At 43.6% G+C, this 22,392-nt stretch overlaps 1 protein-coding gene across 2 annotated transcripts; it reads left to right on the plus strand.

Annotated features, from left to right (window-relative positions):
- Nucleotides 1-2,661: 2,661 nt before the first annotated feature.
- On the plus strand, nt 2,662-11,412 carry ppil1 (peptidylprolyl isomerase (cyclophilin)-like 1). Of its 2 annotated transcripts, none has more exons than XM_080210029.1 (4): nt 2,662-2,817; nt 3,843-3,997; nt 9,103-9,171; nt 10,112-11,412. In XM_080210029.1, the coding sequence occupies exons 1-4, from the start codon at nt 2,762-2,764 to the stop codon at nt 10,336-10,338; spliced, it is 507 nt and encodes a 168-aa protein (XP_080066155.1). In that variant the 5' UTR covers nt 2,662-2,761; the 3' UTR covers nt 10,339-11,412. The 2 variants fall into 2 exon arrangements, with proteins under 2 accessions (XP_080066155.1, XP_080066156.1); XM_080210030.1 differs by lacking the exon at nt 2,662-2,817 and adding an exon at nt 3,304-3,384.
- The last annotated feature ends 10,980 nt before the right edge of the window (nt 11,413-22,392 follow it).

Below are 22,392 nucleotides of genomic sequence, written 5' to 3' on the forward strand. Positions count from 1 at the left end.
AATTTAGAAGAATGAGAGGGGATCTCATAGAAACATAAAATCCTGATGGGACTGGACAGGCTAAATGCAGGAAGAATGTTCCCAATATTTGAGAAGTCCAGAACTAGGGGTCACAGTCCAAGAATAAGGGGTAAGCCATTGAGAATGAGATGAGGAAGAACATCTTCACTCAAAGAGTTGTGAACCTGTGGAATTCTCTACCATAGAGAGCTGTTGGGGTCACTTTGTTAGATATGTTAAAAAGAGAGATGGGCACGGCCCCTGCGGCTAAAGGGATCAAGAGTATGGAGAGAAAGCAGGAATGATGTACTGAAAGTGCATGATCAGCCATGATGATATTCAATGGTGGTGCAGGCTTGAAGATCCGAATGGCCTTCTCTTACACATATTTTCTATGTGTCTAACCAGCACTGTGGTGTGCCCAGCGAAAACCCACACAGTCATGGGGAGAACATGTAGACTCTGCACAGACAGTGATCCAAGTTGGGAACTAAATCCGGGTCACTGCTGTTGTGAGGCAGCAGTGCTAACCACTGTGTCATTGTGCGGCCCCATTGTTTAATGTGTGTATTGCAGCAAATATTTAATATTTTATATGTTGTAAAGATACATTGAAAGAATGATTTTTCATAATATATTCCATTTGAAATGCCAAATCTTATATCTACTAATTTATTGGCATTGCATGTGCACGAGTTTGTGTGTGCCTGTGTGCACAACTGTATTGAGTTTATGTTGATAAGTTTTTTGTTAACACTAATTTAAATAGTCAAATAGATTGCACCCAAATTTATTGAGCTAACTTTTAAAGATTTAATCCTATTTATAATGTAGGCTTCTAGACTCTCATTACAAAAATGATATGGAAAAAGTACACAGGATGGAATAAAAAATTACAAAAATGGTACCAGGACTAAATTTATAACAATCAGGAGAGATTGGCCAGGTAAGGACTCAATAAAAGCAAATTACTGTGAATGCTGGAATCTGAAACCAAAAGAGAAAATGCTCGAAATGTCAGCTCTTTTCTCTCCTTACAGATGCAGCTAGATCTGCTGAAATTTTCCAGCATTTTCTCTTTTGGCCAGATAAGGAGTATTTGAGGAATGTGGCAGTCCACTGAAAGGCAAAACTCCCAAGTATGTTGACATTGGTCAAGTAGAGGTGCTGGTTCAGACACATTTGAAGGATGGAAGATGGTCACATAGCTAAGAAGTTTCAGTATGGCAAGGTTGCCAAAGCCAGGTGACCAGAAGAACATTCAAAGTTCTGTGTTAAGACAGCTTGCACACTTGACATGAAGGCTGTAAACATTGATTTTCGCATCTGGGAGACATTAGCTGATGACAGAGGAAAATGGTGGCATCTCATGGAGGCCAGCATACACCACCATGATGATCAGTCCCTACAGCAGTTTGGAAATAAAGCCAACACCGAAAACAATGATATCTGATACCAGCTTGATAGGAACATGAAATAGAACCCTTTCTATTTTCTTTTTCAATGACTTCTACTATTCTGATGTGAATTTTCCTGCAAATAAATGCTCCCAGTTCATTTTGGCCAGTCTTGTCCTATTAAAATCAGCTTTCCCCCAATTCAGAATCTTACTTTATTGGTGCATTTTTGTCCTTTTCGATAACAATCTTGAATTTTACTGAATTATGGTCACTGTCACCAAAATGCTCCCCCAGTGACACTTCTACCAAGTATTGCAGTTACAGATAGGGTGAAGAACAAGATCAGCTTAATAATGGGGTGCCACGGTGTCACAGTGGTTAGCTTTGCTGCCTCACAGTATCAGCATTTGATTTCCAGCTTGTCTCATTGTCTGTGTGGGGTCTGCATATTTTTCCTGAGTCTATGTGGATATCTTTACACAATCCAAAAGATGTGCTGGTTAGGTGCTTTGGCCAATCTAATTTCTCTCTGTGTACCCGAACAGGTGCCAGAGGATGGCAACTAGGGGATTTTCACAGTAACTTCATTGCAGTGTTAACATAGTTTATCTTTTTTTATTAGTCACAAGTAAGGCTTACATTAACATTGTAATGAAGTTACTGTGAAATTCCTCTAATCAGCACATTCTGACCCCTGTTCGGGTACACTGAGGGAGAATTTAGCATGGTCGATGCACCTAACCTGCACGTCTTTCAGACCGTGGGAGGAAACCAAAGCACTGGAAGGAAACCCACACAGACGTGGAGAGAACATGCGAACTCCACACAGCCAGTAACCCAAGCCAGGAATTGAATCCGGGTCCCAGGCGCTGTGAGGCAGCAGAACTAACCAATGTGCCAGCTGATAGCCTGCTTATAAGGCCACCATAAGCCTACTTGTGACACTAATAAATAAAGTCACAGGATGTAGCAGAGGACAGCTCCTCCCAATAAATCACCGATCCTGCTAATGTTCATAATTACATTAACAAATAAACTTATTATAGGTCCATCAAAAGTCTTGTTTAAAGCATGTTTAGATAGCGAATAGACAAATTCTACATTACTTTTAACAAAATCTAAAACACGGTAAAAAGGGTCGAAAAATTGCCAGTTATTGAAAGAGAAAATGAGGATGGGAGTCTTCTTGACTCTTGCAGGTTGGACCTTTGCTTGTGAGATTTGGTGTGCTAGCCGAGGAGTATTTGCAGTGACACAGAGAGCGGTAGACGAGAGAGCGAGCGAGTAGTGTGGATAGTGTCTGTGCTGCAGTGGCGGCGAGGGGGGGATTCCCCGGTAGCGCGAGCGGTGGAACGCTGAGAATGTCGGGGATTCCTCCGGACACCTGGCAACCCCAGAATGTTACACTGGAAACCACGTAAGGCCGGCGCGCGGGGTGGGGGATGACAAGGAGCTGCTGGGCTCACACACAATAGGATGAATGAGCAAGGGAGGAACATGGCCTCTTCCACTAACCCCAGCAGCTTCACACTACCGTGTGATTGCAATGCAGAGTTTTTGGGGTTTACTGCAGAATTGTTTTACTATGTGCTTTTTTTTAGAAAAATAGCTTAGCGATCTCTCTCATTTGTTGATTTTTTTTAAAAAAAGACTTCTTTTGGCCACAATTTTGCTGAGTTTTCAAGACAACCAGCATTACCGCGTTCCTAAAATAAACCAGATTGAATGCAAAAACTGAAATATTTGGTGAGGATCGCAGCATTTTTATTTGGTCGACGCAGTTATTTTGTAATGATATATGAACGAGTTTGAAGTGTAAAAGAAAAACGCTCTCGGTTTCCTACACTTTCATTCATTACTTGCAAACTTCAGAACTCTTCCAGGTCAGAGGTATCAGAGAACTTCCTGTTCTTGAGAAGTACAGCAGTGATGCATGAACTGTATGAGCCTGGTGGTGAAATGAAAAGTGCCCAACGCAATGCAGGTGCTATGTTGCACCACATATATTTCAGTTGGAGGAGATAAATACATAATTCTGTGCTGCAAAGGAATTTATGTTAAAATGGAGGAATTTTTAACATAAGTGGATTGATTTTCACAAAATTAATTGCTTTTACATGCACCAGTTTGGGCGCTTGTGATCATAAAAGGCAGACTGGAATTTTCCTGCCCACCATGGGAATCGTAGTGGGCAGGACATGGACCGTGCAAAGATCCGTTGGCCTCGGTGGGATTTTCCGGTCACACTCGCCTCAGCGCTGGAAAATCCTGCCCGAGAGCAATGGACTTTTACACAGTCCTGTCCCCGCCTGCTACAATTCTTGTGGTGGTTGGGACAGGGAAATTCCGCCCAAAGTCTCCAGTTGAATTCAGTTGGAATTAGATTAGTAAACTGTTGATGTGGCTGCTGGTTAAAATATCTTCTTTAAAATTATGGAACAGGATGGGAACCATATCACTGGAGTTGTATTGGAAGCATGCACCGAAAACCAGCAGGAACTTTGCTGAGCTGACTCGGAGAGGTTATTACAATGGTACAAAGTTCCATAGAGTCATCAGTGGTTTTGTGATTCAAGGCGGAGATCCAACTGGAACAGGTAAGGATGGGAAAATCCAGAAAGATGGTGTGAGCGTTTATTTTTGGTGCTCATCTCGGCAAAGAAAGAGGCGTTTATGCAGAAGAAAAATGCGCGGTTCCCATTTTGAGTTATATGTCTTGTCTTTCTTGTTCCAGCAAACCTGTTTGATTTATTTGAGGGAGCTTCCTGGTTGTGGGATAAATACCCTCTGGAGCAAATCAAAATGAACTGAGAGTTATTAAAATCACTTAGTGTTATAATATGGGAATAAACTGGGAAGAACTGTAGTATTGTGCATGATGTAGATGTAGAAAATGCTGTTCCAATTGTAGACATATCCACTAAAGTTGGCACAGGTTCAAAAGGAGATTGCAAGCATGCATAAAGAAGGATATCATTGAAGTGAAATGCAGCAAGTGGTGCTCTCACATAATGATGGCACCAGAATCAATGATTGTGCCAACGATTGGTTGCTCAGTGACAAAGTGGTTAGCACTGCTGTCTCAGCATCAGGGATCCAGGTTCAATTCTAGCCTTGGTTGACTGTCAGTGTGGAGTTTGCACTGTCTCCCCGTGACTTCATGGGTTTTCTCCCCGTGCTCCAATTTCCACCCACAGTCCAAAAATACACAGGGTAGGTTGATTGTCCGCGCTAAATTGTCCCTTAGTGTCCCAAGATGTGTAGGTTCGGGGGACTAGTGGGGTAATTACGTGGGGTTACAGGGATAGGGTCTGGGTGGGATGCTGTACCGGAGAGTTGGCGCGCACCCGATGGGCTGAATGGCCTCTGTACTGTAGGGATTCTATGATTGATTGTGCTGGGTTGGGATTGCTATGTCCTGTGCACGCTGCTCATCAGAAGCTGGGTGGAATCTGCCCAGCCCCATTTCAGATGGCATTTTTTAGATTTGATTCCAGTGCTTGCTGCTGGCCTAACAGCTGAATGAGGAGTCATTTTTTTTATTGGCAGATTTTCTTTTTCAGTAATTGCACCACATCCCCCAAAAGCAGGCCATGGTGTATTTCCCTTTGTTCCTATTCCCAAAGCATTTCTGTGTGCACGTCTGTCAGCCATTTTCCATATGTCATCCCATTGAAGCCCTTATCTGAGTGCCCTGTAGCAGAACTTGGGTGCCACTTTGCCCACTGGGGAAGAGGTACCAGTATGATCCTTTCCGTCTACCTGGTTGCAGATGACTCATGTCCAGTGATGCGCCAAGTTGTGATCTTGTCTTTCTGCTACCCTGCAAAGTTGGTGCTGTACTAGTATCTGAGTTGGTGGCTGTTAACCTTCAGCCTTGGGCATCACTGGCTGTCCAGGTGGCAGGTGCACAAGGGGAGGGTTGGGTTGAAGGAAGGAAGAGATCATTCGTTATACCAACTGCAGCTTGTGAATCAGAATAGATTTTGGGATGCGGGTGAAGTGGGATTTGAGAAGGAACTTGCTGTCACCCATGTTAGCTTCAGCAACATGGCTGATTACTGCCACTTGAGTTATTCTTAGGGCTATCTCCTATGGTGCCTACAGAGCACACCCTGGGGTGGCACTTCGACAATCAAATTACCCTGCTTCTGGTTTTGGGACTATCCAATTTACTCTCAAAATCTTTTAATAACACAGAGAGCTCAGCTAAACAGTTTCTTTTATGCCTTCACACAGATTGCCTCCAAAATAAAGCAGTTATTATTGTATTTGTTTCTTGAACACAAAATTTATCGATCACCAATTTATATACATTTTATTTTTGTGTCAGACTTTGTGTGAACCTATTGTACTGCCCAGGCTTCAGCTCAGAGACTAAAACCTTATTCACGCAAATTGGCAGAACAGTCAGACTTAATTGATGTTCCATGTTGTGGAATTACCAACACTGTGTTTCTACTGTAAATGACGATATCTGACCATTTTTCTTCTGAATGAGTTCAGTGAGTAGTGACTGTGTTCACATCTGCCTTATAAAAAAAATAAAGAAAATTACAGCATAGGAACAGGCCCTTGGCCCTCCAAGCCTGCACTGACCATGCTGTCCGACTGAACTAAAACTCCCTATCCTTCCCGGGACCATATCCCTCTTTTCCCATCCTTTTAAGAACATAAGAACATAAGAAATAGGAGCAGGAGTAGGCCATCCAGCCCTTCGAGCCTGCCCCGCCTTTCAATAAGATCATGGCTGATCTGTCGCTGCTCAGTTCCACTTTCCCGCTTTCTCCCCATAACCCTTAATCCCCTCTCTTATCAAAAACCCATCAACCCGCATCTTAAAAATATTTAGTGAGGCAGCCTCCACCGCTTCAACGGGCAGAGAATTCCAGAGATTCACCACCCTTTGAGTGAAGAAGTTCCTCCTCAACTCCGTTCTAAACCGCCCCCCCTTTTATCTTGAGGCTGTGCCCCCTAGTCCTACTGTCTTTTTTGAGCAGGAAGAGTCTCTCCACCTCTATCCTATCCATCCCATTCATCATCTTATACGTCTCAATGAGATCTCCCCTCATTCTTCTAAACTCTAACGAGTACAAGCCCAGTTTATTCAGCCTCTCCTCATAGCTCAACCCCCTCAACTCCGGTATCAGCCTAGTAAACCTCCTCTGCACTCCCTCCAAGAGTATTTGTCAAGACGCCCCTTAACTGTCACTACCGTATCTGCTTCCACTACTTCCCCTGGCAACGAGTTCCAGGCACCCACCATTTTCTGTGTAAAAAAAAATCTACATCTCCTTTAAACTTTGCCCCTCGCATCTTAAATCTATGCCCCTAGTAATTGACTCTTCCACCCTGGGAAAAAGTTTCTTACTATCCATTCTGTCCATTCCTCTCATAATCTTGTAGATTTCTGTCAGGTCGCCCCTCAACTTCCATCGTTTCAGTGAGAACAAACCAAGTTTCTCCAAACTCTCCTCATAGCAAATGCCCTCCATACCAGGCAACATCCTAGTAAATCTTTTCTGTACCCTCTCCAAAGCCCCAATATCCTTCTGGTAATGTGACGACCAGAATTGAACACTATATTCCAAGTGCAGCCGAACTGAAGTTCTATAAAACTGCAGCATAACTTGCCAATTTTTAAACTCAATGTCTCATCCGATGAAGGCAAGCATGCCGTATGCCTTTTTGATGCCTTCTCCACCTACGTTGCCGCTTTCAGTGACCTGTGTAACTGTACACCCAGATCCCTTTGCCTACCAATACGCTTAAGGGTTCTGCCATCTATCACATTATTTCCAATCTGTATTAGACCTTCCAAAATGCATTACCTCACATTTGTCCGGATTAAACTCCATCTGCCATCTTTCTGCCCATGTCTCCAACCAGTCTGTATCCTGCTGTATCCTCTGATGATCCTCATCGCTATCCGCAAATCCACCAGCCTTTGGGCCGTCTGCAAACTTACTAATCAAACCAGTTACAGCAAAGGTCCCAGCAGTGATCCCTGAGAAACGCCATTTGTCACAGCCCTCTGTTCAGAAACACACCCTTCCACTGCTATCCTCTGTCTTCTTTGACCGAGCCAGTTTTGTATCCACCTTGCCAGCTCACCTCTGATCCCATGCAACTTCACCTTCTGCACCAGTCTGCTATGAGAGACCTTGTCAAAGACCTTACTGTAGTCCATGTAGACTGCCCTACCCTCAGCAATCATTTTCGTCACTTCCTCAAAAAACTTGATCAAATTAGCGAGACACGACCTCCCCTTCAGAAAACCATGTTGCCTCTCACTAATACACCCAGTTATTTCCAAGTGGGAATGAATCCTGTTTCGAAGAATCCTCTCCAATAATTTCCCTACCACTGATGTAAGACTCACTGTCCTGTAATTAACTGGATTATTCTTGCTAACCTTCTTAAACAATGGAACAACGTTGGCTATTGTCCAATCCTCTGGAACCTCCCCTGTAGCCAGTGAGGATACAAAGATTTCTCTCAAGGCTCTGGCAGTTTCCTCCTCTGCCTCTCTCTGAGGTATATCCCATCAGGCCCTGAGACTTGTCTATCTTAATGTTTCTCAAGAACCCCAATACCATCTCCTTTTTGATCTCAACGTGACTCAAACTATCTACACACCCTTTCCCAGACTCATCATCCACCAAGTCCTTCACTTTGGTGCTTTATGTTTTTAATAAGCTGCACAAAAGGCAGTAACAACTCCAAAGGTCTCGCGATTGATTTGAGGGAAATTGAAACAGCACTTTCAAAGGTTTGCTGTGCAAATCGAATCCAAATCCCGTTCTCTTTTAAGGTCTGTGGAAAAATGGGGGAATGAAAGTGAAATGAGTAAAATTACTTATGGAAAGGGTAGAGAAAAGAATGGGTTGTGTTTGAAATTGCTTTTGATTTCCTGTGTATTTTTGGTAACTATTATATCAGCATTAAAGTTCCCAATGCATTAAGGGAAGGTACAGCATCAGATGCTGCATTTGGAGCTCTCAGCAATGCCTTTTTTATCAAGCTTTCCATTTCATATTGGCTGAGGATAAACTAGTGTTGTAATTGCCAGCTGAGTGTGATGAGGGAGTGTGATAGCTGCTTATTATCCCAATCCAAACTTTGATTTGATTTATTATTGTCACATGTATTGGAATACACTGAAAAGTATTATTTCTTGCGCACTATACAGACAAAGCATACCATTCATTGAGCACAAAAGGAGAAGGAAAGGAGAAGGTTCAGATATAGTGTCACAGTCATAGCTAGGCTGTAGAGAAAGAGCAAGTTAATACAGGGTAAGTCCATTCAAAAGTCTGAGGGTAGCAGGGAAGAAGCTGCTCTTGAGTTGGCTAATACGTGATCTCAGATTTTTGTATCTTTTTCCTGACCGAAGAAAGTGAAAGAGAGTACGTCTGGAGTGCGTGGGGCTGTTAATTATGCTGGCTACTTTTCCGATGCAGTGGGAAGTGCAAACAGAGTCAGTGGATGAAAATCTGATTTGTGTGATGGACTGGACTATAGTCGCAACCCTTTAGTCTTCTGTGGTCTTGGGTCTTAAAACCTGTTTTAAATTGATATTTATATTCGTCTAACAATTAAGAGAGTATCACTTTTGTTTTGCTGCCCCATCTTTTTAAAAATTGGGAAGCACAACAGGCCGAAAATGTTTCAACTAATTCCTATCTCTGTGACTGTACAGGTAGAGGAGGGTCATCCATTTATGGAAAGCATTTTGAAGATGAATTACACAAAGATTTAAAATTCACAGGTAAACCTCCAGCATGTTTTGAGCTTTCTTCAAAGGTTTTGTTTTTTGTTTAGTGAATCTTGCAGTAAGAGAAATATTGTTAAGTTTTCTGACTATTTGTAAATATCCAGTGTAAAGGTGATACGCATCTATACATCAGACGTTTTGTGTGATGTTAGAACTGACGTATGGACTGAAATAATAGCAAAGGTCTCTTGATGTTTTAAGATTTCTGTCAGTGTCATCCTAAAGGGTACAATGGTACTTTCAAACCTGCATTGCTGTTCTCACCAAAATATTGTTTCGAATTTGCAATATTGTGGTTGAAAACAAAAAAAAGTATTTAGAAGCAAGACTGTTGCGTGAGCCTTACTTGCAGCAATGATACCATGATGTTAATTAATGCACATCTTTAAATATTGCTATAAAGTATAAAATGCAAACTACTGAAGAGCCAGCCTTTTTAAAATAGTGGATAATTCAGTAATATAAATTTAGTGCCAGTTACTTGGAATTGCACAATAGTGCTGAGAGATATTCTAATACAATGTGAAGCTACTGTTTTGAGCTTTTATGTTTTAATCTAATTATTCTTTTACTTACTGGAACAGTTATGATTATGGAAACAAGTAAAGTTTCAATTGCTGCATCTAATGCTAGTAGTGTTGTGAGACTTCTTACTGTATCATATAAGGCCAGAGTTTGACAAAAGATAGCTCATTTTTGGTTTGCGCAAACTTTGTCCAGTTTTACATTTAACTGAATAGCGTGCAACCACTTTACCTTTTTGAATGGAGTAGTTGTCATCTATACACTTGAGATAAATTTACGTGTAGTAAAGACCAGTATGTCTATTTGATAAAATTTATCATGCATAACCATCAATTTAAAAATTAATGACCTGTGCAACAGCAAATTTTCTCATAACTAATTTAAATATATCCACCCTTTCCCTTCCTAGGTGCAGGGATCCTTGCCATGGCAAACGCTGGCCCAGATACCAATGGCAGCCAGTTCTTTATAACTTTAGGACCCACACCACTGCTGGATGGAAAGCACACAATCTTTGGCCGTGTCTGCCACGGGCTGTCAGTAGTTAAACGTATTGAACTGGTGGAGACTAACCGTGATGACCGACCTACAAATGATGTAATCATTTTGAAAGCCACAGTAAATGTATCACATTAAGACTCTGCTGTCATCAATATTATACCATTCACAGAATTGTTACAGGGCACAAGGAGGGCATTTGGCCCATCATGTCTCCTGTCCAAATGAACATCCAGTATCACTGCCCTGCCCTTCTCCTTGTAACCCTATGCATTCTTCCTTTTTAGGTGATAGTCTTTTTGAATGCTTCAGTTGAACCTGCCTCCACCACACTCTCAGGCAGAGCATTCCAAACCCTAACCCTTAACCGCATGAAAGAATTTCTGCTCATGATCACTTTTGCTTCTTTTGCGGATTACTTTAAACCTCTGCCGTCTCTCAATCCTTTCATGAGAGAGTACAGTTTCTCCCTGCCTGCTCTATCCTGGCACCTTATGATTTTGAACACTCTGTTCAATGAATTGGAATAATTCCCAGGTAGTGGCATTTTATTTTTGAGTAACCTTCCTATATACAAATGTTGTGAATTTGAAATTGCAGGGTCATTCGTAAACCATTGCTGCAGCGCACGTGACTTCACCAAGACCATTTGAATCATTCCCTTGCCAGTGAAGCCATTTCTTATTGGTGCCTTGTGGAACACGTTGTAAAATAGTATACGAAAATGCCAAATTAAGCAGAAATGCCGTCATTCAATTTGTGTCGTATTTATTGCAAACGGAACATTTTTAATTTTTAAATAAACAAAATGCTACTGTAAAAATTGACACATGGAAGGAATGTAGAATCCTGAGAGCAACATGATCTTAGTCTTCCCATTGTGGATCCAACCCAAAATCCAATACTTCAGCTCATTGCAAATACTGGAACCCTTCATTTTTTTTGCAGGATTGCAGTTGAGAATGGAATATCATTTAGTTTTCAAACTAAAATTGCAATGTACTGCTTATACAGTACTGTATATGTCTACCTGGTTCCAATATGTGTCTTTCTGAAGAGATTTGTGCATATTTTGTTTTCAGTACACTTGACAACTGAGAAAGGAAGTTTCTTTTTAAGCCACATTTTTCATTTCCTAATTTGGATAAATTGTCCTCGTACCGTTTGACATGGAGATAAAATGGTCTAGCAAATAAAACACAATTTACATTGGTGGTGTGGGGCTTGTTCTGAGATTTGAGATATATTCTGGTAGCAGAATATACTTTGCAAATTGCTGTCATCTTTAAAAATGAAAACAAATAGAAGATTTTGAAAATTAAATTGGGCAGAATTGAAAAAGTGCAATAAGTGCATCTGCAGTGTAGCCATTTACTAACTGGAGTGCCAGGCTTCTCTTTTGGCATGTCATCAGCTGGTTGGAGTCTTCCTGAGTCTTCATCTGAGTCTGCTAGCTTTTCAAACCTTTTCTGAATATTTCTAGCTTGACCTTGGCACCAGGCTTACTCCAACACCTACTCCTGTTCAGAGTTGTACAGTTATCCGAAATAGGGATAGCTGGTGATTTTTCCACTTGCTGCTAACCTGGTTGAGAATTCAAATGTAACCACTTATCATTTGAACCTAGAACCCTAGAACATTGCTCTAGGTTTGTGGTTTACCAGTTCAGTAAGCTATACCACTAGACCATGGGAAGAACGCCAGCAACTAGCTCAACATTGACCAGAAATTGAACACAGGTTGGTTGGCTTGGGTACACAGTGCTTTTACCAATTGACCATTGTGGGAGTTAATTTAATCAATTACTAAGGTACATCATGAACTATATAGGGAGTGAAATTTCATTTCCTTTCAAGTGAAATCCCAGTTCCTACTTAATTTTTTTGGTTAAATTAGAGGAGATATCTTATTTCCTACAGTTCGCGTTTTTCAGCAAATGCACATGTTGATCATGTAACCATTAATCGTACGATCCCTACAGTACAGAAGGGGCCATTCGGCCACTGAGCCTACACCAATTTAAGAGCGGAAAATACAGAAGAAAAATACTGCGCACGTTGGAAATCAAATTTAAACATCAAATGTTGGAAATACTCAGCTGCTGGAATTTTACCAGCACAATAGCCTCAGAATCGGGGCAGGTGAGATTCGCAGAATGGCATTTTCCATTGTCCTTGGGTGGATTTTACGAGCCTCGAGTGGGTGAGGTGGTAAAATTCCGGCAAGCAAATCTGGCAGCAAGAGTTTGAAATAGTGTTTCAGATTGTCACCTTTCAGAATTCTGGCTTAATGTTTACCAGTTAACAAATGCCCCTCTTTTTGTTACCACAGCAATAGAATTAAAAAAAGAACAAATTGAGCTGTTTGAGTCTTTGGCCTAAGTTTCTTGAGCGGAAATGCCTTACTATTGGATGAGACTTCTCGGGGCAGCATGAGAACACAGTGATTAGCACTGCTGCCTCACAGCTCCAGGGTTCAATTCCAGCCTCGGCTCACTGTCTGTGTGGAGTTTGTACTTTCTTCCTGTGTGTGTGGGTTTCCTCCGGGTGCTCAGGTTTCCTCCCACAGTCCAAAGATGTGCTGGTTAGGTTAATTGGCCATGATAAATTGACCCTAGTGTCAGTGGGATTAGCAGGTAAATGTGTTGCAAGAATAGGGCCTGGGTGGGATTGTTGTTGGTGGAGATTTGACAGATCAAATGGCCTCGTTCTGTGCTATAGGGATTCTATGATTCTACCCAGTACAGAGGTTACCCAGTACAGAGATACCCGTAAGGCTTGCTGGTCTTGGGTTAGTTGTGTACTGAAGGTAGAGATTCCATTCTTCACTGGTGGATTGTGCTAAACAGATTGGGAACTTCTTAAAACAGGCTTTGGAAGAACCTTCTCCTAATTCTGGCTGCTGTTCCTGGAGCCTGTGCACAGCAGCGCTCTGAAAGTAATTGCTGTCATGAATAATCCTGATATTCATTTCAACTTCAGAATGTTTGTGTGTCAGAATAGATCCTATAGCCCTAGCATTTAATATTCAAAGTGGAGGAAACCAGAGTGAATGCCATGTTCGCTTACTGCAATCTGTTTAGCATATGAGAGGGAACTAGAAATTCAAGAATGTTGTTTAAATGCAAAAAAAAATTTTACTCTTTGCAAACAAACCATGTGTCAGTTTCTGCATTCAGTGACTAAGACTGACTGGAACAATGTCAAACATGGTTGGGGGGTGGGATTTTCTGTTACCATTTTTGGGGGATAGAATCGGCAGAAGTGGGAAACCATGTGGGAATTCCAGAACATGGTTTACACTGGCAGGATTTCCCATTCAGATTGTCCTTGCACCCAACCTTCACCAATAATGTAGCCGGAATCCTAATGTTAAATGTCAGGATCTCTGGTTGAATGCATTTAAATCTAAATAGTGGGCCCTTACACCTGATAGTTCCCTACCCTGCATCATACCCACGCAGAAGGAGACCCATCAAGTTTGCACCAACTATAATCCAACTCGGGCCTTTTCCTTTAATCTGTTTATTTACCCTGACTAATCCCCCTGACACTAAGGGGCAATTTAGCATAGCTATCAACCTAACCCCTACAGCTTTGTACTATGGGAGGACCTGGAGGAAGCCAACTCAGACACGGTGAGAATGTGCAAACTTCATATCTGAGGCTGGAATCAAACCTGGGTCCCTGGTGTTGTGAGGCAGCAGTGCTAACCACTGTGCCACTGTACCGTCTCCACCTCTTCCTGCTTAGATCGGCCACTCGCGTAAGTGTGAGGGCACGCCAACATACATCACCACAGGTTTCCCCGTGACATGCACCTGGCCAGCAGAAACCCCTGGAGGTGTGCAGGCCAGTTCGTTCCGCAGGCGATGAGAGGATCATGCCCGTTCAGTACCCTTGCCCTGACAGCATCATGTTGTGGGACCAACCCATTCATTTATTTATACTAGGCCTTAACAATATGGCAGAAGAATCCACCATTTCCCACCTGCTGTGCCACATAAATGAGAAAATTCCTCCATGGTGTCAGTAGTAAGTACAGAATCTGATTAATTTTGGTTTTGTAGCATTCTGTTTACATAAGTGTGAAAATATTTTCAATGATTTGTCAGCTAAGAAATCTAAAGGTTTTGCTTATCTGGCCACTGTCCTCACCCGTCCTGTTTTTTGCTTGTGGTTTCATATGTACTTCTTTCCATTTACTGATAACGACAGCCACACACTCCTCATCAGCTTCATTACTTCTGTCTAAGTCCTGTGGAATGACATATTTCTCAACAGATACTTCTCTCACAATTTGATGGGACTGTCGCCTTTGGCAAGATTGCTTCTCTTCAAAACAAACTATTTTTGTCCATGTGCCAGCACATGGAAGAAGCAGCGAAGTGCCTTACCTCAAGGATCAGTACTGGCCCCCAACCTGTACATAAGTGACTTGCAAGTCACCAGCAGCCACAAGTTCATCTACAGATGACACCTGCTATGCTTACCAAGTGACAGATTCCAAAGGCATTAACAATGCTCTTAATGACAACTTTAGTAAACTCTTGACTACTGTCAAAACTGCTACCTCAAACCAAGTGCCACCAGGACCATCTACCACTTTAACAATGCAATGTGTTACCATGAACTTGATCTCTAACTAAACTACAGCTGGAACAAACACCATCCTCCACCCACTTATCTGGGCTTTGTTTTGGACGACACATTGACCTTCAAGCCAAACGTCCAGAAAGTTTCAGTTAAACTGAAGACTTACAACAATCTCGTCAGATTGGGGAGCCAAAACCAGAACTCTAAGAATCTTCTCTTTGACTCTCTGCTACTCAATAACTGAGTACTGCATGTCTGTCTGGAATAACTGCGCACTGCAAAGTAGTAGATGTCCATGAGGAACATCTCAGGAATAAATTGGTCAATAAACACAAATTGGCTACTTGTGCTCTGCAACTTTGTGCCACTACAAATCTGTCGTGAAGCATGATTGCTGGAAAGAGTGCAGAAAAATCCAGACTGGCCACTGGTAGAAGACATCCCCCACCCACCTAGCCAATTCCTCTTCTCAAGGTGGCCAGTTTGGACCACTCTGTCCAAGGCAGGCAATTCTGCAACAGATCTGTGGAAGAACCTGTTGCACAACACCAACAACACAGCCCCAGAATCAGCAACTGGTTGATGATCCTATGTTGCAAATCCAAGGCTTCCACCTCCTGCATCATGAATGGGTCAAACTGAACAGGTTTTTCACTGGAATCGGACCCTGCTGCAACAATCTCTTCTGCTGGGGACGCTGTGACTCACTCCTGTGCAACTGTGGTGAAGTGCAAGTCATGATGCATACAGTCAACGCGGTATGCATCAGTCGTGGTCTTAATGCCCTACATGATAACCTAGTGGTATTATCACTAGACAATTAGTCCAGAAACTCAGCTAATGTTCTGGGAACCTCGGTTCGAAGCACACCAAGGCAGATGGTGGAATTCAAAATCAGTAAAAAAAAAAGATTTGGAATTAAGAATCTACTTATGGTCATGAAACCATTGTCAATTGTCAGAAAAACCCAACTGGTTCACTAATGTCCTTTAGAGATGGAAATCTGCTGCTCTTACCTGGTCTGACCTACATGTGACTCCAAAGTCATAGCAATGTGGTTGACTCTCAACTGCAGTAGGGATGGGCAATAAATGCTGGCCAGCGAGCGGTGCCCATGAGTAAAATTAAGGCAGATGAGGAGACTGCCAACTGGCTGAAGAAATTCAAATCTGACACCTAGCTGTTCATCAGTGCATATGATTGTAGTAGTGGTTGATTACGTTCAGTAAGATCCCGATGTGAAACACAGTTTGAAATTTTGCTTTGCTTAAGGTACTTGAACCTACAAATTTCCTAACGTTCCTTCAAAAGAATAACTTGCCATCATTTCTGTAGTAAATCTCTGAATTCCCATTGCTGCCACATAGAAATATTTACCCAGCAATGTGCCTACATAAAACTGAGTTCCAACAGGTCATATTTCTTGATGCCATTGAATTCTGCTACACACTTAATTGCTGATGTGAATCTTACACTAAGTTGAAATTTGGGAATTTAATTAAAAGCAAAATAATGCGGATGTTGGAATTGGAAACAAGAACTGAAAATGATTTGGTTTGATTTACTATTGTCACATGTGTTGGTATACAATGAAAAGTATTGTTTTCTACATGCTATATAAAGTTGTACATAGAGAAGGAACTGAAAAGATGCAGAATATAGTGTTACAGTCGTAGCTAGGATGTAGAGAAAGATCAACTTAATACAAAATAGGTCCATTGAGTCTGATAGAGCAGGGAAGAAGTTTTTCTTGAGTCGGTTGGTACAATATCTCAAACTTCAGTGTCTTTTTCCCGATGGAAGTGTGGAGTCCTTGATTATGCTGGCTGCTTCTCTGAGGCAGTGGGAAGTGTAGACAGAGTCCATGGATGGGAAGCTGATTTGCACGATGGATTGGGCTTCATTCATAACCCTTTATAATTTCTTGCGGCTTTGGTCAGAGCAGGAGCAAACCAAGCTGTGATACAACCAAAAAGGATGCTTTCTATGGTACATCTGTAAAAGTTGGTGAGTGTTTTAGCAGACATGTCAAATTTCCTTGGCTTCCTGAGAAAGCAGAAGTGTTGGTGGGCTTTCTTACGTAGAGTGAGGGACTTAATGCTGGTTAATCTCAGCAGGTCTGACAACACTCTGTACCGATGCTGAGATTTTCCAGCATTTTCTGTTTTTGTTTGGGAATTTAATGCCTGGGTACATACTCATAACTTCCTGAGTTAGCATACTGCAAAGGAGCTCAGGTTCCAGCCTGTTTGTTCCCTTCCATGCGTGGGGAAGGTGTAAACCAGTCACAGAAGGAGAGGCTGGGAGTGAAGCCACATTTATATATTTAGCAACCTGCTGAGTTGAAAACTGTTAACAGAATAAATGATAACTTGTCTGTCGCTGGCAGCAATAAAGATGCTGAATTTGAAGGAGAAACTTGACATTTTAGTCAGAACATGCAAGGCATACACTTCAGGACAAATCTGTTCTGCTAATTACCATTTGTGCAATGTCTAGTCAATAATACCCTCTGAGGCTCTTTTATGTTCACAGCACATAAAGATATTCAGTATCTCATATTGGAGAGTTGAGTCAAAGAGAGTGAGCCTGAGGGAAAACAGCGCCAGAGATGCACAGATTAAAGTGGATGTGGAGATTTTGAGTGAGCAAGTCTAAAGCAAAGCATCAGAGTACTACAAAACAAGGAACAGCATCAGAGGGTAGCAGGCAGGTGAACCAGAGGCACAAGCAAGTGAAAGTTTTATAAGTTGAGTTCATTTCTATTCAGCTTAGTTAATAGATAGAGGCATGGTACAGATCCTCAGTCCTGTGGAATGCACATAGTGTAATTTGGGAACTCCTGGACAGTCACACGTGTAGGAAGTGTGGTCAGCTGGGGTAGCTCAATCTCAGCGTTTCCGAGCTTGAGTGACAGCTTGTGTCCCCACGTGGCTGAGAGCTACACGGGTAGCACGTTACAGGATCTGGTTACCCTGCAGTTAAGTGTGCAGGGAGAGGCACTGGGTGGCTACCAGGCAGTCAGAAATGACGAAGGAAGAAATAGAGGAGTCCTGAGTGCATCACACTCTCCACTCAGTCAGAATACAATGAGAGTGATGATTCCTCTGGTGAACGCAACCAGAACCAAGTCCCTGGTATCATGGCTGGTTTAGCTATACAAGGGACAGGAGGAAGATTGGGGGAAAAAAGCACTCCTGATTTAATAGAGGGACCACAGAAATGAATCCAGGTTGGTATGTTGCCTCTGTGATGCTCAGGTTAAGGATGTCACTGAACAGTTGCAGCACGGTGGCACAGTGGTTAGCAATGCTGCCCCAGAGTGCCAGGGACCTGCATTCAATTCCAACCTTGGGTTACACTATGTTTGCACATTCTTTCTGTGTCTAATTGCATTTCCTCCAGGTGCTCTGGTTTCCTCCTGCAGTCCAAAGATGTGCAGGTTAGGTGAATTGGCCATACTAAATTGCCCCTTAGTGTCATAAGCTGGGTAAATTAGGCAGATTACCCATGGTAAATGCATCACAGGCCACGGGGTGTAGTAGGCAGCTGGCCACCTCCATCTCCGATGTACATCTTGCGGAGATGCCAAGTCCAAGTGGTAGACCACGAAAGGTTAAGAAGTTGTAGTGGCACTAAGATGGCATGGGTGAAGGGCAACATTAGGTAGATAGAATATTTAGGCACTTTAAAGTCTCATGTTCACATGTTTCTATATTACCACTTATTTTGCAGGCACTATTATAGGCAACAATAAATTTTATTTCACCCCACACCTGTGACTAACCTGACTCTAGTTAGCCCCTAACAGAACTGTATTTACCTTGACAGTCGCCATATGTTGATATCAGTGGGGGAGGCCCCTCAACACACTGCTACTGAGAAAATCAAGGCACGCAATTAATTCACCGGCTACAGCAGGTGGCATGCATTGGTAGCGACTTACAGCATCTGCCATGGCATCTCCAGAGCCCATGGGAGATTCCTTCCCCCACCACCCCACCCGCTCCAGAACCCTGACAAGGGGTTTAGCCCTTCCTTGGTCACCACCCAGACATGGGCCCAGGTGCCAGCGTGCATGTGGGGCTCAGGTAGAGTCAGACTTGTCTGCACCAGGGCATCATCACTATGGCACACAGTGAGTTGTCATCACCTTCCTGCCTGCCACAGAAACTTGCTAACACAGTATAGCCAGGCCCACCATTCTCATGTCACAAGATTGCAGGAGATTGCGGGACTCCAAAGGGGTGGGGGAAGAAATGGAACTGATGTGCAGCAACACAGGCCCCTCGTGACCAAAGCACATGGTGATCAGGGTCTCCCTCACTGCCCTGGCATGTCTGACCCTTGCTGACACCAACCCTCCAGCGCCTGGGTGGTGTGCTCATTGTCCTCTTCCTCCGCCTCCTCCTCCTGCTGGGTGGCTCCCCCCCCCCCCCCCCAAAGACATCCAGCTGGTCAGTCTCCACATTCTCCTCTTCCAAAAGGTCTCCTTGCTGCTGCGCCAGGTTCTGTAGGACACAGCATACCACCACAATATGGGATGATTTTGAGGGGCTATATTGGAGGGCCCCTCCAGAGCAGCCCTGTGCACTGCTCCACTATTAAATGAGTGGCAACATGGGCCTCATTACATCAGGTCGCCACGTCAGCCTCAGACCTCCATACAGGTGTCATCAACCAAGTCTGAAGCGGGTAACCCATGCCCCCAAGAGCCATTTCTACACCCTGGTCGTCTCCTCAAAGACCTCTGGGACATCAGCACTCCCCAATATAAAACTGTCATGGACACTGCCGGTCTATCTGGCACAGAGGAGCATGATGTTCAGTTGATGGTCACACACCAATTGCACCTTTATTGAATGGAAATCCTCTCTGTTCACAAATCTTCCTGAATCCTTCACTGGGATCTTGAGGGTGACGTGGGTGCAGTCTATACATTTGGTACCCTTGCGATGGCCAAGAATCCTGCACCCCAGACTTCCTACTGGGTCTAGGTCATACAGGACATCCATGACCTCCTTGACACACTTGTGGACGGATGGTTGGGAAATGCCACAAGGGTCTTCACTGTCGATCTGGGCAGACTTGGTGTCGTAAAAGTTTAAGGCAGCCACCAATTTCAGAGCTTTCCCATGCCCCAAGGTGCCAGGTTCTGCAACAAATGGTACAGGTGTTGTACTGTGTCCTTTCAGAACCAGAGCTATTTGCAGCATGTGATGTTGCTTGAAGGATACTCTCATGCAGAACAGCCGGGTCTCTGTTCCCTTCTTCTGCCCAATCCTCTCGGGGCGAATGGTGGCCACATCCTGTCTCTGGTGGCCATCTCCGTCTCCTCCTGCGAGTGGTAAGGCCTGGGCCTCCTCTGCTCTCAATTCATCCTGCTGCTCTTCCCCCTCAACTCCAGAAGCAACCAAAGAGAACAGCAAAATCAATGGGTTGCATTCCAAAAGCCACACTCCCCATACGTCCCTCCACAGACCGTCAGCAACACACACTCCCCATACGTCCCTCCACAGACCGTCAGCAACACACACTCCCCATACGTCCCTCCACAGACCGTCAGCAACACACACTCCCCATACCCTCCTCACAGGCCCCCAACAACACATACTCCCTATACCCATCCACAGACCTCCAGAGAGGGAACAGAGTTAATGTTTGGTCATCCAGACTCGAAAAGTTGGCTCTATTCTCTCTCCACAGATGCTCTCAGACCTGCTGAGATTTTCCAGCACTTTTTGTTTTTGTTCCTCATTATAAAGTGTTGCTATCCATTTTATGGTTTTGTCTATCCATACTGACAATTATGTACAGAGAATTGCAATGTAAGTACCTCCTACATAAACACTGCTCTTAATGAAACTCTTATTAAATGACATGTAATGGTGAGAGGAAAGAAATGTAACATGGTGTTTTAATTCAGCACGTGATTTAGATTGAAGTTTTTTTTCTGTTGAATAGCTGGAAGGACAATTGAGTTAAAAGTTTGTGAAATTCTTCTAGTGTTCTAATATCCCATCACAAATCCAGAACGAGAACTGCACAATCCCAAAAGAAAACAGGAAAGATTCAGCTACAACAGAAGTTTCTGAGTTGATTCTTAATGGCAGAACTTCTGTCCGTTCCAGAGAAGACAAGCGATAAGAAGGAGGCAGCCAGGTCTGGAGATTGCCTGCTGGTGGCGTTCCAGATCCTGAGGCTCATTGAGGATTCGCATTAGTGAAGACTGGCTCTTTGATTCAGCTGACCTCTCCAGGAGCGGACGTGGGTGTGATGAAAGGGGGCTAAAACCTGGGAAGCATCATACACTCACGCAACAGCCCAGAGGCAGAATGGTTAGCACTGCTGCTTCACAGTGCCAGAGACCCAGGTTCAATTCCAGCCTTGCGTGGCTGTCTGTGTGGAGTTTGCACATTCTCCCCGGCTGCTCCAGTTTCCTCCCACAGTCCAAAGTCGCAAAAACCCAGCCTGCAGGTGCAGCAGGTGGTCAGGAAGGCAAATGGGATGCTGGCCTTCATAGCGAGAGGGATTGAATATAAAAGTGGGGAGGTCTTGCTGCAACTGTACAGGGCACTGGTGAGGCCGCAGCTGGAGTACTGTGTGCAGTTTTGGCCGCCGCACTTACGCAAGGATATTTTGGCCTTGGAGGGAGTGCAGAGAAGGTTTACTAGGCTGATACCGGAGTTGAGGGGGTTGAGCTATGAGGAGAGGCTGAATAAACTAGGCTTGTACTCGTTAGAGTTTAGAAGAATGAGGGGAGATCTCATTGAGACATATAAGATGATGAATGGGATGGATAAGATAGAGGTGGAGAGGCTCTTCCTGCTCAGAAAGGACAGTAGGACTAGAGAGCATAGCCTCAAGATAAAGGGGGGGCGGTTTAGAACGGAGTTGAGGAGGAACTTCTTCACTCAAAGGGTGGTGAATCTCTGGAATTCTCTGCCCGTTGAAGTGGTGGAGGCTGCCTCGCTAAATATATTTAAGACGCAGGTAGATAGGTTTTTGATAGGCAAGGGGATTAAGGGTTATGGGGAGAGGGCGGGAAAGTGGAACTGAGCCACTTCAGATCAGCCATGATCTTATTGAATGGCGGGGCAGGCTCGAAGGGCTAGATGGCCTACTCCTGCTCCTATTTCTTATGTTCTTATGTTCTTATATGCAGGTTAGGTGGATTGGCCATGCTAAATTGTCCCTTCGGCTCTGATTTTACCTCCTGCCTGAGGCCAACGGGGAATACCGTTCTGAGAGCCTCACTCACCCCAATTTTGAGGCAGCTGTGCCAGTAAAATCAGGGCTTTAGTGTCTGAAGTTTGGGGAATTAGGCGGTAAATATGTGGGGTTACAGGGATAGGGCCTGAGCAAGATGCTGTTTTGGAGAGTAGGTGCAAACTCAATGGTCCGAATGGCCTCCTTCTGCACTGTAGGGATTCTATGGCTTTCAATGGAAATCCCTGAAGATATTTCATGGTAAAAAATAAGCAGGAGAAATCCCTTTGCTCACAGGACACAAGGGAATGTGGCAGAGGTAGCCATGCAAATTGACTTAGTATGATTGGTGACTAGAATTTCTGGTCGCAAGGGCATGTGTGTTCCA

Source organism: Carcharhinus amblyrhynchos, chromosome 22 (assembly GCF_965287045.1).
Source record: "Carcharhinus amblyrhynchos chromosome 22, sCarAmb.v2.hapA, whole genome shotgun sequence".
NCBI classification, from domain to species: domain Eukaryota; kingdom Metazoa; phylum Chordata; class Chondrichthyes; order Carcharhiniformes; family Carcharhinidae; genus Carcharhinus; species Carcharhinus amblyrhynchos.